General features: G+C 54.2%; 1 protein-coding gene across 1 annotated transcript; it reads right to left on the bottom strand.

The window, feature by feature from the left end:
• Positions 1 to 741: 741 nt before the first annotated feature.
• On the bottom strand, positions 742 to 15,508 carry LMCD1 (LIM and cysteine rich domains 1). Its single transcript, XM_068202365.1, has 6 exons — positions 15,370 to 15,508; positions 12,104 to 12,192; positions 10,613 to 10,868; positions 6,304 to 6,633; positions 2,581 to 2,796; positions 742 to 1,280 (listed from the first exon to the last, which is right to left on the bottom strand). The coding sequence occupies exons 2-6, from the start codon at positions 12,190 to 12,192 to the stop codon at positions 1,125 to 1,127; spliced, it is 1,047 nt and encodes a 348-aa protein (XP_068058466.1). The 5' UTR covers positions 15,370 to 15,508; the 3' UTR covers positions 742 to 1,124.
• Between the last annotated feature and the right edge of the window lie 1,607 nt (positions 15,509 to 17,115).

The raw sequence follows: 17,115 nt of genomic DNA, 5'->3' as shown, positions 1-17,115 counted from the left end.
CTTGAGGAGAAACAAGAGTCTGCTGGGCAGAACGAGCCCCCAGCAGCTGTGAGCTCCTTGGACACTCACCTCAGCGAGAAAACATTCCAGCTCTCTGGCAAATCACAGAGATACTCAGTGTAACGGAGCAGATTGAGCACAGACACTGCCAGCCTGGACTGCCTGATGTTTTCAGTGAGTATCAGAAGCATCACTTGATGTAGGGAACAATAAACACCAGCAGGGACTCCGTGCCACCCCCTGGGATAGTGCCAGACCTGCGAGGCAACGGCAGAACTGTGGGACAAGGAGCAGGGCAGAGCCCAGGGCAAGGAGCTCCCAGGGGAAGGTGCAGCTCCCTGGCACTTGGAACGATCACTGAAGCATTGCAGGGAAAAAGTGACATTGCAGCATCTCAGGGACACACACACATTCTGCCCCCCAAGACAGCTGAGGCTGTAAAGCTGTTTTCCACAAAATTCTTTACATTCCAGTTCCAGGGTGGCAGCTCCACGGGCTGAGTCAGCCACTGAGCAGGCAGAGCCTGCCCTGCCCCTCTCACCAGGGTGAACCCCTTGCCCTGTGTGCCCACTCCTTGGTTTTGCATCGTTGCACAGGACAAAGCCCCAGCTGCGTGTGGCTGCAATTTTATATCATCTGCTTTCAGCAAGTCGATCAAATTCCTCAAACCCACTGCCTTGGCACAGTGGCAGCAGCCTGTTAGCCTAATTCCAGTAAGGATTTAAAAACCACAAACACCCCTTGTTTTTGACCACAACTGTAGGTTTAGTATGCCAGAAGTTACTGTTGAGATGTGTTATTTCCAAACGACTATTGCAAGATCTTAGTCATAAGAAGGTTGGACAGACTTGATAAAAACCAGCACAGCCCAGCCCAGCCCCTCCTTTCCAGTTCCTCCTGGCCAGGTACACCGTGCACCTCCCACCTGTGGGCACAAGGGCTCCCTGGCAGATCCAAGAGGACCCCCAGGAAATACTTTCCTCACGCTGTGCTGGATGCAAGGCCACGTGGAGTTGCTTGCAAGTGAATAGTCAGACTCTTCAATTTTTTAACCTTCCCCTTCTCCTGTATTTCCAAATGCCCCCAGTCCTGGTGGGACCCTGGGGAGCCCATGGGGCCCCGGCTCAGACCCTGCTCTGGCTGCAGGTGGTGCACAGGAGGCTGGCGTTGGCCAGGGCGAAGGGTTTGCCCGTCAGCAGCATCTCGCACTCCAGGCAGGCAAAGTGCTTGTTGTGCCAGGCCAGCCCTTCCACCTGCTGGAAGTCCTCCGAGAAGATGATCTGCGGGACAGACAGACCGACAGACAGACAGACAGACAGACAACTGCTTATTTCCACCACCTCAGCAAGCTGGAGCATGGCAGGAGAAGGAAGAACCACCCCACACCTCCCACCAAGCCCATCAGGAATGGGTACACAGAATAATCCCAGGATGGTTCGGGTTGGAAGGGACCTGTAAAGGTCACCTTGTCCCACCCCCTGCCATGGGCAGGGACACCTTCCAGCAGCCCAGGCTGCTCAGAAGCCCTGACTGAGGCTGGCACTAGCAGGAGCAGATGGCCACTGCTGGTTCCCACCCAGCACAGGGGGGATGAGAGGGTCTGCAGCTGGTCCCCACCCTGGCACAGGGGGGTCACAGGGACTCTGGTCACTGCCCACCATGGCACAGCGGGGTCACAGGGACTCTGGTAACTCTGTGCCCTGACACAGGGGGGTCACAGGCACTCTGGTCACTCTGTACCCTGGCACAGGGGGATCACAGGGACTCTGGTCACTGCCCACCATGGCACAGGGGATCACAGGACTCTGGTCACTCTGTGCCCTGGCACAGGGGATCGCAGGACTTTGGTCACTGCCCACCCTGGCACAGGGGGATCACAGGGACTCTGGTAACTCTGTGCCCTGACACAGGGGGGTCACAGGCACTCTGGTCACTCTGTACCCTGGCACAGGGGATCACAGGACTCTGCTCACTGCCCACCCTGGCACAGGGGGGTCACAGGCACTCTGGTCACTGCCCACCATGGCACAGGGGGGTCACAAGGACTCTGGTCACTGCCCACCCTGGCACAGGGGGGTCACAGGGACTCTGGTCACTGCCCACCATGGCACAGGGGATCACAGGACTCTGGTCACTCTGTGCCCTGGCACAGGGGATCGCAGGACTTTGGTCACTGCCCACCCTGGCACAGGGGGATCACAGGGACTCTGGTAACTCTGTGCCCTGACACAGAGGGGTCACAGGCACTCTGGTCACTCTGTACCCTGGCACAGGGGATCACAGGACTCTGGTCACTGCCCACCCTGGCACAGGGGGATCACAGGGACTCTGGTAACTCTGTACCCTGGCACAGGGGATCACAGGGACTCTGGTAACTCTGTGCCCTGGCACAGGGGATCGCAGGACTTTGGTCACTGCCCACCCTGGCACAGGGGGATCACAGGGACTCTGGTAACTCTGTGCCCTGACACAGGGGGGTCACAGGCACTCTGGTCACTGCCCACCATGGCACAGGGGGGTCACAAGGTCTCTGGTCACTGTGTGCCCTGGACAAGGATCACAGCCTTGGCCGGTCCCTACCTCGTCGCAGCCGGCGCAGCGGGGCCGGAGGCTCTCGCAGTAGTGGCGCCCGCACCAGGCGGCCCCGCTCTTCCAGAAGTAGATGAGGTCGACGAGGGGCTCGGCGCAGCGGCAGCACACGAAGCAGGCCGGGTGCCACTGGCGGGAGTAGCCGGCGCGGTCGGCGTACACCACGGGGCAGTCCCCGGGCACCGGCTGCTGGCAGCTCTCGCAGCGCTGCACGGGAGAGGCACGGTCAGCGGGCTGGCACAGGGGAGTACAGTGCTGGTAGCTCATTTCTGAGGGGCCTTTGGGACCCCTCCCAAACTAAAACCTTCACCAAAATCCATAGGTTTTCAAAGGAAAAGTTAAGACTTCCTACAGTGCAGGAGTGCAGCACATCAAAGATGTAAATTTGAAAAGAGATCAGGAACTTTGGTCTTTTCTCACTGTTTTCTGTCTGTGCCTAACTGAGTTGTCACTCCACAGATTTCAGCAAGTGTTTTCTATTTCTAACAGGCCAAAGAGCCAGAATTAGACGTGATTAATCTCAAGATTAATGGCATCCATGCACATTATACACCAGACCAACAAGGTCTGCTCTTTATCTGTGCCTGCAGAGCAATCCTGTGATTAGTGAAGAGCCAGCCGTAAAGCTCCACTCAGAGGCTGGCAGGATGTTGTTCCAATTCCCACTGAAGCTGGGAGCAGCCTGTGTGTCACACGGGCTGTAGTTACACAGCAGTGTCCCCCTCCAGCACGCTCCAGGTGGCACAGGGTCAGGGACTGGGAATGGCCCTGTGATGAGAATTTACAAACACCCCAATTTAAGTCATATAATAACAGAACAATAAAAGGGTTTGGGTTGGAAGGCACCTTCAAGATCACCCAGTTCTGACCCCCTGCCATGGGCAGAGGCACCTTGCACTCGCCCAAGCTGCTCAAGAGGAGAGGAGACACAAAGCCAGGATTTCTCACCAGCAATAAACTAACAGTGCCTGAGCTGCAGGAGGCCATAGGGATGGGGCAGGGATAGAAAAGGGACAATTCCCAGCACTGCTAGCCCCTTGCCCCGGCTCACACGGGAGTGCTGGCACACTGCTCTTTGCACCAATCGAGTTTCCTTGCCCTCCTGTCACACAGGGGAGGCCACGGCACCTCTGCACCCCGCAGGTGGCCCTCTCTGTGGGGTCACCCATCGTCCTGCACCCCAGGCGTTTGCCCATGGCCTCCTCCCTGCCTCAGGGGGGTTTTCAGTGCCTTCCCCGGCGCCCTTGGCGCGTTGTGCCACGCCGCTGGGCACTGCCCGCGTTCCCAGAAACCCGGGCTGAGGAGCAGAGGCAGCGAGACACAGAGTGTTTCCTGGCTCGGCTGCTCCGTGCAGCTGGAAGGGGACAGTGTGCTGACACTGCTCCTGCCACCACGGAGGGCTTCGGACACACTCCTGAGCACTGCCAGCCCAGTCAGTGGCGGGGAAGCTCGGCACGGAGCACAGCCGTGGCGCGCCTGGTCTGGCTGAAGGAGCACAGCACGGAGCAGCTGGCAGAGCCGCCGAGGGCAGAACGGACAGAGGGCACCGAGGGGTCTGCACCCATCACACCGGACCGAGGCCTTTCCCTAGGCCCCCGACATCTCCCTGAGGCAGCAGATTTGGGGTCAGCCCCAGAGCCAGACCCTGCAGCTGCCTCTGCCCTGCCAGCCCCAAGAAGCCACAGACCCAGCAGCCCAGCCCTGCTTATCTTGCAGGATCTAAAGCAAGAACAAACACAGCAGTTTCCAACCCCGAGCTCAAGTTTCTTGCCAGCAAGAACTGTTAAAAAAACAACTTATTTTGCCGTTTCTTTCTATGGAAAATATTCACAGGGAAAATCTATTCACGGGGCTTTTCCCAAGCATTGTATAACCTCCATATCCTGCTATTTACACACTACAAAGAGGTGATCCTTCACATTTGAGGTGGGATTACAGCTTGGTGCTCCTTTTACATCTCCATCATGCAGGCAGAGGAATGAAGACTTTATTAGCTGAATTACCAGAGGTGTTGGCCAAAGAAGTGTCCTGTTCTCTTAAGCATTCCCATCTTGCTCATCCCCAGCTCCAGCTCGGCAGTGCCAGCTCCCAGGGAAGGAGCTCCCGGACACCACCAGATCTCTGAGCACTCCCTGCATTGCTGGCCTCAAGCTTCTGGGAACAATGATTAATTTGGATCAACTGCCTCAGGGTTTGATTTGATTCCAGGGCAGGAATCAAACCTCGTAACACCAGAGGAGTTCCCAGTTCTGGGGGGAGAGGGGGGATCAGGATTCTGCGCTCTGTGGAGAACACTCATCTCGTGGGACAGACTTGCAGCAGGGATGTGGAGGCAGACGAGCTCTGTGGCCAGCAGGGCCAGTGGCCCCAGCCCTCCCTGGGTCTGCCGTGCCCTGGGCTGCACAGTGTGGCTGTCCCAGTGGATCTGCCACTGCTGTGAAAGCTGTTCCGTTTTTCAGCTGGTGCCTTGAGAGAAATGATGCTTCAAAGTAAGGAGAAAAACATCACAGTTATGTATTTATTTATTTGAAAGGACAAACTCGCAGTTTGAGTAAACCCTCATTGCTAGGATGACTTATTGATATGTTTAAAGGAAACCTTCCTTTTTTGGCTATTTTTTATCTTAAAATTCAGTGTTTTGTTGCAATAGTGAAAATCCTTACTATGTCACTGGATTCAAAGTCTGAAGTACGTTAACAGACCATGGCAGAGGGGAGACATTACCCAATATGGACTGAAAATGAAAACTGCTCTTTCATGTACAACCTCAGTGCAGGAATGGCAGGAAAGAATCTCCTCTTAAAAACACTTTGACACCATTTGCTTTTTCAGCTTTAAATCCTCTGCTGCAAGTCACCCTCACAAGGACCAGGACAAGGTATTTCCACTCACCATATTTTATGATAAGCATCTGTTCAGCAGCCACTCCAGACAGCACTGGGGGAACATAAATCTAAAAGGGTGTTGAGGAATTTCAGCCATTTCTCTGTGGAAATGTATTTGTATGCCCAGGGACCCAGGGCAGCTGTTCACATTTCCCCAGAGAGATTACAGCCCTGGGAACACAATCTCCATGTTCACAGCTCTGTTAATTGGACAAAGCCTTCACCTCCTGTCATCTCTGGTCTTTCTGGGTAAGAAGCCTACCTGGAAATATTGACTTGCATCACAGAATGGTAAAGGTTGGAAAAGACCTCCAAGATCATCAAGTTCAGCTTTCAACTGAAACACTGCCCATATCATCCAGGGACATGTCATGCCCAGTGTTTCAGTGCTGCCAAGAACCCAGAGCTCAAACCAGTTCCCACAGCGAGAATTCCCTGACCTTGGTGGCTCAGCAAGGCCTTTGCTGCAGAGAAAGGGAGATGAAGAAAAGGAGAACGCCCCTCATCAGCCCTGTCAGATGGACCCTTGTGCTCAGCAGGGCTGGCTGGAGCAGAGGGCCCTCCAGGCTCTCACAGTGCTGCTCCAAAGCATCGTGATGTACCGAGCACCTGCAGCAGGCATGGATAATCCCCTGGGAGCAGGACAAGGCACAGATCACCCTGCCTGCTGTGATTTTTTGCCCCTCCAGTTGAGACCAAATCTATTCCCAGTGGCTCCCCGAGCCTGGAGCAGCCCCAGTGCTCCCATCCCATCCCATCCCATCCCATCCCATCCCATCCCATCCCATCCCATCCCATCCCATCCCATCCCATCCCATCCCTCACTCACGTAGTGCCCGGCCGCGCTCTCCAGGGCCCCGTTGGGCGACTCGGGGGCTCTGCTGGGGTCGATGCTCTTGTCCTGGGGCTTCTCCTCCTCCTTCCCGCCGCCGCCCTGGCCCGGCAGGGCCACCTCCCCGACCCCCAGGGCCTCGGCCTTGTACTTCTTCACGAACTCCTGCATGAGCTGCTGCTCGCCCTCGGCGAGGCCGCGGCACTGGGCCGGGTCCTGGTCGTGCAGCGGGAGCTGCCGCGCCAGCCGCCGGCGGCGATGGAAGGCGCCGTCCGTGCCCGCCACCGGCTGCAGCTCCTTGGGGACCAGCTCCATGTACTGCATGGCCTGCATGGAGACACCGAGCTGCTGTGGCAGGGAGCACAGCCTGGCACAGCCTGGCACGGAGATGCTCTGCTTGTGCCGCGGAGCAGTAGAAAACGTGCCCATCCCCTCCCTTCTCCCTCTGAAGGGTTTGCACCCACAGCGCAGAAGTAAAAGGCTGAACTGGCTTAGATGCCAGTGGTAGCCAGGCTGTTGTAAAGCCTTTCATCCTCAGAAAACAGACTGGGTGTTTTTATGGTGTTTTAGATTACTTTTTGTCTGTTTGTTTGTTGAAAAACAAACCCCGGTTTGCCCAGGAAAGCAAAGCAGCACAGACAGACCTGCTTTGCACAAAAATCCCAGCACACCTCCCTTGCTGGCACTACCATTACACTTTTCCATGAAATTTGATAACACAGCTGCTGAAAAGACTGAAAACCCATAAACATCAAAACCCATGAGCAGCTCTCTTGAGCTGGGACAGGGAGAGCTGCAGGGCATGAGTCACTGGCCACACTGAGCACCCCAGAGCCCCGTGGGGCTGTGTGCACAGCAGCTCACAGTGAAAGACCATCCTTCATCAATTGATGAAATCATCATAATACAGGAGAAAATCAGGTAGCAGTTGAGTCTGTGACACTGACAGCGACCAATTCCACCTGACTGCTGATTTCACAGCAGAAGGAAGGTGTTTGGTCACTGATGCCCTGTGACACAGAAAGGAAATGCCCAGAAACTGCCCGAAATTAAGTCTCTGACTTAGCTGGCCACGACCTCAGGAGCAGAGTAAACCCCTTTCAGTCTCAGGCTGGGTTAGTGCTCGCACGGGGGCTGCACAGTTAACTTCTCCTGGCCGGGAGTAAGGGAAGGGAGTTTCCCACTCCGGCATTTTCCTATTGTAGTGTGAAGAGTGACAGGGCAGCCAGTTGGCTCCCTGCCATTCCCTGTTAGACCAGCATCCAGCTGCATTAGATTTGCTTCTTACTGGGTCAGCACTTGAGAACTCGATCTTAAAAAACTTAGCAAAGAGATTTAACTGTTTGTGGCACATCAGCTGGTTCAGGCTGAGCTTTTCAACACAGAAATGCCTGCACAGCACTGAACTCTTCAGCATGTTAGGAAAAACTTCCAAGTCCCTTCCACCTTGGCTTGTCTGGGCCAGAGAGCAGTGCTGCCGGGCGGAATTCCTGACAGGAAATTTGGAACAGCAGCAGATAATGATTTAGTGGAAGCAGGGCTTCTTCCCCACGTCTTGGGGTGCAAGTTAAAATCACTGCACACTGGGATGTCAGACATCAACAGGCCATATTGTGCTCCTGTGTGAAGGTGGGCTTGATGTCCAGTTTCATGGAAGGTTGTTGCCCTGTGGGAGAAAGTGGTGCTGGGGAAGAGCTGCTTGGAGAGCTGTGGGATGCTGGGCAGTGATCTGGTGCACAAATAGCTTTCACAGATGTGAGGAATCCTAAGAGGAATGACAGGAGAGACAAAAATTCCCCGACTGCTCCTCCCAGGCTCCCACAGGCACTGCCCCACAAGTGGACAGGAAACAACTGAACAGATGTGTGTGAGCAGGACCACCAGGACAGCACGAGCTCCAGAAGAGCAGCAACGTGGTGGGATCTCAGGGGGAGAAATCCTCAATCCACTGATGTGCCAAGACTAATGAACATTTACACCAGAGCAAGGGGCCAGCATGGGCACATGGGGCCTCCTGGTCTGCTCCACCTCCAGGATCTCCATTCCCAAAACAAAGTGTCTGTGCTGAGAGTGAGGAAAGCAAAGCCTCGAGGCTTTTTAAAAGGCTTACTTAAAGCCTGCACAGCGGCAGGTTTCAGTGAGATTTCACTCCCTGACCAAGGGAATGCTTAAAGTTATAACTGCAGATGTCAATAAAAATGTGTCCCAAGAAAAGATTAGGGAAAAAAAATCCAGCCTGACACCAAAAACTGCCACGAAGAATAAGTAAAAGTTGCTACATCTGCTGCTATCACTTATTGTTATGGCCCATGCTTCACTCTGTTGCCTGAGTGCAGGTAATTTGGAGGGAGAGCATTTTAGTTTTCACTGTTCACTACTGGATCTTGGGGCTGTTCTATGATCTGTTCTTTTCACTGTCCCCAAGGACCTAAGTATCTGCTTCATGATTTCTGCAGGCACAGCTTAACAAGAACATGCTCTGAACTTCCTCCTATTATTGACCATCCACTTCAGCAAAACAAGGTTAAAAGCCATCCCAAGTTTCCAGCCTGCCTCCAGGAGGAAACCACTGGAGCGAGGCAGTTGTGCACTAACAGCTTTTTGGCCCAAATCCCTTTGAAACTATCCCGAGAGTGGCTGACATCCAACACTACTCCTCAAAGTTTGTCAAGCTGATCTGCAAGCCAGAATTTATCAAGGTTGTCTCCAAAGCTCCTGCTTGTTGTTTACTTGAACCAATATATATTCCAGCCTGTCCAGGCACTATAAAGAGATCAAAAACATTGATAAAGTTTTGGAACCTCCCCTATCAGAAGGGTGGGACTGGGCTGGGGGCTTGGGGAAGGGAAGGGAAGGGAAGGGAAGGGAAGGGAAGGGAAGGGAAGGGAAGGGAAGGGAAGGGAAGGGAAGGGAAGGGAAGGGAAGGGAAGGGAAGGGAAGGGAAGGGAAGGACCTCAATTGAAGCATCCCCAGCACACAGCTCACCCCAAACCCAGCCTGTCCAGGGCCCTCAGGACAACTGGCTTTTAAGCCAAATTAACCACTGTGGCTCTGGGGGCTGTGGCTGCACTTTCACAGCTGTATCCCAAATTCTTCTTTAAAAAGGTCTCTGGTTGCATTTTCAGCAGCTTTTTTTGTTGATTTGTATCAACAGTTTTCAGCTATTTGTTTCATTGGAGGAGCAGAAGCTTTCACTGCCCACCCCTGGCAGTGGAATACAGAAGGGTTTCATACCACAGCACGGTGAAAAGCCAGCTAAATGCTTTCCCCCAAGAAGTGCTCTGCTGGCTCACACTTGCACAAGCTGAAAACCACTTCCACCCCTTCCCACACAGCTGGTCCAGATGGAAACCAGGCATGGGAGGGAGGTGGAGCTGGGCTGGGGGCTTGGTTTTGGATCCAGCCCTCAGAACAGGACAGCACCCCTTATCTCACCTTTTTACCCTGAGCTCTCTTTATAACATTGTTTTTAATTGGACCAGATTATGCTTAAACTGTAAGGAAGAAATTCCCAGCTCCAGAGCTCGAGATGAGAGTGGTTCTGCCAGCAGCAGCAGCGGGCAGAGCTGCTGCCCACGCAGGCAGGAGCTGAGGGCAGCAGCTCTCAGGTACTGAGCTCAGCTCTCACCAGGCTCTCACTCTGGGCACGAGGAGCCCTTCCCCTCCTGCTCCTGGGGGCAGGAAGCTCCTCAAGGCTGCTGGAACAGGGATGGGCTGCTGCTCTTCATCAAAGGGACTGTGAGTGACTCCGGGAATGGGGCCTCTTAGCCCACTCTCCGGGCAAGGACTCCTCCAGCAGCACAGGGATGCTCCCTGAGAGCAGGAGAAGAGGAGCCCTGAGGCACAAGCACCCAGCTGCCCACCAGCCCCATGTGCTCCCCAGAAGCCAAACCCCTTCCTGCTCCTCTGCTTGCCCAGCCCAGACACCCCCAGAAGGCCTGGAGGAGTTGTTCTTATATCCAACCTGGGGCTTTGGAGCAGGCATGGGCTGCACAGGGCTGCAGGACAGCAGGGATGGGATCTCTCCTCAGCCATGCTTTTACTGCAGATGGGCTTTACCAAAAGACTAAGAGCTTTCTAGTTGTAAAATCCATTAAGACTTCTCCTAGAAATGTAAACAAAACTATAAAACCCAAAGGCATTCCATCCCCCTCTCCTACCTACTCTGCTCATTTACACAGTTTTCCAAAACACCGAGTGCTCCGTACATTTCTGCTCCCTGAGGCAAACCACGGTTTCCTGTTTTGCCCCGAGAGCTTTATTCCAGAGCAGAGTTCTGTTCCCAGCCCGCCGTGGATCCCCTTACCAGCTTCTGGGTGAGCCCGGGGGGAGCCCACTCGTAGGTGATGGTGTCGAAGGTGGGGTCCTTGCCCGAGATGTTGGGGTTGGTGACGATCATGCGGTTCCTCTTGTAGATGCGGACACCGTCGCTGCCCTTGAGCCGGGCCGTGAGCGTGGCGTACTTGGAGTCCGAGAGCAGGCGGCCGATCTTGCGGTCATCGTCCAGCTCCGAGCTCAGGCTGTGCTCCTCCTGGCTGCACTTGCACGACTTGCAGATCTTCCTGTGCCCAAGAGAACACCCCCAGGCTGTGAGCCGGGCCGTGGGGTCACACGGTGGCTCAGTCGTGGGGTGCCAGCCTCTCCCAAGGGGCACACACAGCCTGGCCTTATGGCATGGACAGAGGCTCAGGATGGAATGGGTTGGGTTGGGAGGACCTTAAAGCCCATCCAGTGCCAGCCCTGCCATGGCAGGGACACCTCCCACTGCCCCAGGCTGCTCCAAGCCCCAGTGTCCAACCTGGCCTTGGGCACTGCCAGGGATCCAGGGGCAGCCCCTGCTGCTCTGGGTACCTTGTGCCAGGGCTGCCCACCCTGCCAGGGAACAATTCCTTCCTAGCATCCCATCCATCCCTGCCCTCTGGCAGTGGGAAGCCATTCTCCCTTGTCCTGGCAATGCAAAATCTGCTGCCTCCCACCCAGAGGGAGCTGCAGCTTCCCCTGAACTCTGGAAACCCCTTCAAGCATCATGAGATTGGAGATTAGTCTCCTCACCAGATTCCAACAGACCAGCACTAGCCTTGCCTATTATGAATTTTTACATGCAATTTAAAAAGTGACTGCTGGAAGGAACTGATGCTTAATTGACTGTAATTTGAACGATAATAGGTATAAATCACACAGACGAGTGTCTAAGGACACTGGTGGCCAGCACTACCATCAAGCACTAATAGCCAAAGGGGCAAAGTAACTCTTGACACAACCCTGAGGATTTCAGCAGGATCGTGGAGTAAGAATGAGTGCAACCAGCATTTAATGGAGTCAATAAAAAAATGGTTGTGCTTCCACCAAATGAGTCTTTAAAGTCTGGATTTCACACAGCTGAGGTATCACAAGTGGGAGCTGAAGGCATCCAAGGCATTCCAGCTGCAGCAGCACAGCTGGACTACAGCCTCCCTGCCCCACCACCACCAGCCCAGCGCCCTGGGGAGCTCCCCAGGGGCACAGAGGAGCCCAGTGTTTGTGAGGCAGCTCAGAGGGCACTAATTCTCTTTTAATTAGTGACATCTGAATGTCTGCATTCCATTCTACAGCCCCTTTGCTGTCCTGCTGGGGCAGGGAGCAGCTCCTGCCCTGAGCTGGGCACTGTCCTGGTGTGCTCCCACCAGCTGCTGGCATCAGGGGCTATTTACCCGAATTTGTGGTTTTAGGAGGAAAAACTGGAAAAGAAGTATCAAATAACGAGATGTTCTGTCACTGGGCACATTTCAGTCAGGATGCAGGACGGGACCAATGTTACCTCCAGGAGTGTGGCTCGAAGCCCGTGCACAGCCCTCTGCAGCGCAAACAAGGCACGCCTCTTCCCACCTGTGGCTGGCTCCCCGACATCTGCAAAAGAGCAGGACACCGAGCTGGGAAGGCTTTATCCTCAGGGGCTCCCTGAGACAGCACTGCGAGTGTACACTGCCCTTCAGACAGTGATTTCAGCCATCCCTTGTGTCCCCTGAAACCTCAAATATCCCAACACCATTTGACCATATCCATGCAACCCTGCTACAAGTTTATCTGAGGATGCGTGGGGTGAAGATTTTCCCTTCAAAGTGAGGGAAGATGGAGGGGCTGGCCCATCAAACTCAGGGAACATGCTCACACCCTGGGCAGCCACCTTCACCTCACCCACAGAGACCTCAGGTGTCATTTTGATCCAGTTCATGGAGTTCATGTACTGCACATGGATCTGTGCAAGTCACAAAGTCAGGCTGGAGACATGGAGGTGCACTGCTATAACCTGATGCTAAACTTGCTTTACTGCACCTTGGACCTCCTTGGTCTTTCTCCAAATGTATTTCAGGAATGTGGCAGGTTTCCACACCTCTGGCACTGGACTTTATGGGTGGTTTCCATAGTGAACAGGAAATACAGTGGGGAAATGCTCTGGGGAGCAGAGGTGGTGGTGGAGTGACGTGGGGGGCTGTGGTTGTGCTGCACTTTTTGCTGCTCACTGGAAACAGACAAAAGTCACCCATCCTTGGGTGCTCACTGCTGCAGACATCCTAACAACCTCCCAACAGGACAAAGACGAGCAAAAACCCACACCAGGAGCCCACATCATTGGGAAACAAACCTATTTACTGCCTGCCCCATGAATTTATCAAACATGGCTTTTTGAGCATGAGGAACGCAGCAGGGTATGGCGGGAGACAAAAACAAAGTGCTGCAGGAGGCACCAGGGCAAGGTGAATTTATCTTACCAGACGCTGAATTTATCTCAGCCTGGATGTTTATACAGGAGCTGTCAGGCTCCTGCCTGAAAGACACGCTTGTTCCCTGGAAAAATGAGCTGAGGGGAAACAAGGACAGCGCCAAGGCCAGCAGGAGCAATGGCAGCAGCAGAGGAGCGTCAACCCCAGCTCAGCAGCTCCGGCCCCGAGCAGGCAGAGATCAGAGCACACGGCCTCCCCCAGCCTCCAGCACACCCCAGCACCTCCAGCCCCAGGAGGCACTGCCAAGTGCCGGGGCTGGGCAGGTTCTGGGCAGGTTTCTGACCACTCTGCCCATCACAGTTTGCATTTCCATCAGGGCCTGTGACACGCACAGGGCTCACAACCCCCGGCCTTTCCGGGGCCATTGATCGGGTCCTGTAAAAGGTCTTTAATCTCTCCCGAGACAGGAGCTCGTTCTAGGACTGGCTCTTCAGTTGTGCACACACACTGAGAGCCTGACTCCAGAATATCTGCCTCTGGAGGGACCCACAGGGATCATCCTCCTCCAGCTCCCTGGCCAGGAGAGGCTCAGGGCTCAGCCCTGGCAGAGCAGGGGTGAGGCTGTGGAGGTGCCCCGTGCTGGTACCTGCCCATGGCTCCAGTCCCTGCACGCCTCTGCACTGCCACAGTCCTTCAGTGCAAGATCATGCACTATTTAAATCACTCTTTGGCACCTCGCAAGAGGCTGTCCTTGCCAAAACCTATTCCCAAAACCTATTTTCACAACAGCAGTGAAAGAACCGAGGCAAAAGAGCAGATCCTGCTCCCCAGCAGGGACCCATGGGCACCTTGGGCTGACCCAGGCTGTGCCCAGCAGCTCCAGGCTCTGAATCTCTGCTCAGAGGCAAACCCAGTGATGCTGCATCCCTTCTTCCTCCTGCTCCCTCCTACATCCACCTGGCCCACTTCTAGCACCAGGCTCCTGAAAGCCCCTGGAAGCACCTGGATCACCCTGAGCTCTTGTCTGATGTTCAGTCTCATGCTGCAGCTTTCAGGAGGAAAAGGTTATTTGATGGCACTCAGGAAAGATATTTCACTTGCTTGGAAAACACAATGTTGCTAACAAGTACAAAGTTTTTATAAACAGATGTTCTAGAAATGAACAGATGTTTGCCAATTTTAAGGTAGATGACAGGCCTTTACATGCCATTTTTTCTTTCCCAAAACTATTAAGTCTCCACACAAGGCTGCTCATCCTGGAAAAACCCAGCCCAAGGTGCAGGAAGTGGTCTGTTTCAGCTCCCTTTTCCCCAGGACTGCTGTTTTATTTCTGCCTCATCTTTCACCTAGGATTTTCATCTCAATTTTCACCTGCAGTTTGTCCAATATTTTGAAGCCAATGAAAAGACCTCTCACCCCCAGAGTTCATAAAAATACATCTTAAAAGTTGCCTCAACATGCCCAGATAGTCCCCTCTGCCTCCAATATCCAAACGGAGGATGGTTTTGATTCCTCAGTCATGTGCCAGCTGTCCAGGACAGATAAAGACACTGAGGATTCCCACAGACCACTCCCAGCCCTGCCCGTTCTGGAGCCACATGCCAGGTACCACGACCTGCTGGGGTTTAGCTGGCTCTGATCTTGGAGAGTCAAACAGGAGCTGAGTATCAGCAAGGGACTGCAAGTGGTGGTTTATCTAAAATACAAACATCTGGATTAAATAAACTCGTTTGGAAAAGGCTCATTCACTCAAGGGGAAAGGCACAGGGAGAAGTGTGGCCGGCAGCACGAGGAGCACAGGAAGCTCCCCGGACAAGCTGACACTGGGAGCCCGTGGCAGTGCCAGTGCAGGAGCTCACAGCCCCAGAGAGTGCCCAGCAAGCTCAGACCCTCGGGGCCAGCACCTCCTCGAGGCTCTGAAAGCCCAGGCAGGCTGTCTGGAGGACAGTGTTATTCCTCACTCCTCCAGAAGCAGAGGAGAGCCGAGCCACTCTCACTCCCACCCCTGTGCAGGGCCAAACACAGCAGGCGCCAGTGCCCGGGCACTGCACGTCCTGCCCAGGCATGGAGCTTCTCCTCACGCTCTGCTGCAGCTCCTTACATCGGCATAAAAGGAGATTTCTTTTCAAAAATTATGCAAGACACTGCAAAAACCCCAAATCCGGTAAGATAATGTGAAACAAATGCTCTGACTATCCCAGGCTCCACCTATGCCCAAGCCCATCCGAGAAGTGCAGCTGAACTTTGGCATCACCTTAAGATAAAGGGTTTGGAGATATTTGTCATGCTTTAAAAAAGCGCCAAAAGCCCAAAACCAGGCCTGTGTCAACAAACTGGTTGAAGAAAAGCAAATCCTGCTCACCAGGACTAGATAGACACTCCTTGCAAGATTTCTCTTTTGGCTTTCTGTGCCTCACAGCATTCTTGCTGCTAGAAGACAGAAAGCAAGTCAGGGCAGAGGAAATTCTTGGGTAGTGAAATGATAGGAAATCGAGGCTGTTCTACCCACAAAAACATTGCTGAGCAGTGTCAGGAACACACCAGTCATGCCATGGTTTGCTGTTACAGTGGCCAAAGGCAGGGCCATTGGTCGCTGAGCAGCTGCAAAATGGAGAGCCTGGAGTGACAAGTGACAAGGAAAAAACCCAAACACGGCTCCAACTTGGTTCAGAGCTCGAGGACTCCTCTGGAAAGGAGCACTGAGCTTCCCTGGCAGGTCTGGTGAGATGGAGCCCTGTCCAGGAGCCCTGAGCAGGTCAGGCTCCAGCTCCACAGCCTGCTCTGTTTGCTGCTCAGCCGAGACTCCACAGGGGTCTTTGTTCTGTCACCTTCTGTCCAGCCCAGCACACCTTGGCCAAGGACCCTTTGCCAAAGGCTGTACTGAAACCAGTCTGACAGCTGGGTTTGGTGCCAGGGACTGTCCTCAGGGACAGCAGAACCTGTGGAACTCAGGCCTGAAATCATGTTCAGAGTCTCAGTAAACTTGGTTAGTCCAGGACCATGGAGGACCTGGCACATACCCAGCCCACAGCCAGCCCAGCCCAGCACACAGCCAGGACACAACCAGCACACATCCAGCCCAGCCCAGCACACCCCCAGCCCACCTGTCCCCCCAGGAGCAGCAGGGGACAGGCAGGACTCGCTCTCTCCGAGCGCTGTGCTCGGTGCCAGCAGAGCACGGACCCAGCGGAGCAGATCCAGGGGCAGGGTGAAGGGTGTGCCATGGCACTTATCCCTCCTGGCACTGCTGCCTGAGCCACCCGGGGCTCTCCAGCCCCGAGAAGGGCTTCGGGGACACAGTGGCACAGCCACAGGCCTACGAGGGACTGGCAAAGGGAGCCCTCCTGCTTCCACAGAGGCTTCTGGATCCCGAAAGCATTTATTGCACAACACCCTATTTGGAGACCGAAAACGGTGCTGGAGACACGTAACTACCTCAAGTATGTTTTCCCCTCCTTTTTAGGGAGGGAAGAGGAAAAGCTGGTTTCCAAAAAGTTACTCCAAGTTCACAACAGCCCTTCAGAGCTGAGGTCCTCGTTTCACCTCTCCCCGCAGCCAGTGCTCCCCAGTGGCCATGACAGGCGCTATCCAAACCCGTCCTTGCAGCATCAGATACCCTACCCTAAATGCCAGCTGTGGCAGGAGAGAGCTCCAAGGAGGCTGAGGGACCTCCAGAACCCTTTGGGGGGTTCCTCCAGCTGCAATGAGTTTTGAAGATTTACAGCTAACTCTGAACTAGAGCCGTGAACAAAGGAATGGGGAAAAGCCACACAGTATTCACATGGGTGGGACCAGGCTGCTCAGCACAATTGCTGAGGGATAGGGATGGATAGCAGATCATTTGTTGTCATTATTTGACTATAATAGAGCTATGCTTGCATAATAACAGCGGGCAAGCTCAAACTTCCTTAAGGACTTGGGGCTAACTCAAACTTCCTTACGGATTCCAGGAACTGCAGGGTGCAGGGTTTACATCCAAGGGCAATGCTGCATGCTCCAGTTCACATACCAGCCACTTGGTACACTCTTCCTTCTCTGCTGATGACCAGCAAACAGAATGGTTTGGGGTGCAAAGGACCTTTAAGTTCAACATCCTCCTTGACTGCAC

The sequence above is a fragment of the Anomalospiza imberbis genome, chromosome 11 (genome assembly GCF_031753505.1).
Source record: "Anomalospiza imberbis isolate Cuckoo-Finch-1a 21T00152 chromosome 11, ASM3175350v1, whole genome shotgun sequence".
In the NCBI taxonomy this organism is placed as follows: Eukaryota; Metazoa; Chordata; class Aves; order Passeriformes; family Viduidae; genus Anomalospiza; species Anomalospiza imberbis.
Note: the sequence above shows the minus strand (reverse complement) of the source record. Positions and strands in the feature narration are given on the sequence as shown.

What these genes read in the sequence shown, in the direction of transcription:
- LMCD1 (XM_068202365.1), bottom strand. Translation starts at nt 12,192, where the DNA reads ATGTCGGGGAGCCAGCCACAGGTGGGAAGAGGCGTGCCTTGTTTGCGC. An exon ending in CCGGGCTCACCCAGAAGCTG is followed by an intron (nt 6,634 to 10,612) that starts GTAAGGGGATCC and finishes GTCTCCATGCAG; the next exon opens with GCCATGCAGTACATGGAGCT. An exon ending in GCTGCGCCGGCTGCGACGAG is followed by an intron (nt 1,281 to 2,580) that starts GTAGGGACCGGC and finishes TCTGTCCCGCAG; the next exon opens with ATCATCTTCTCGGAGGACTT.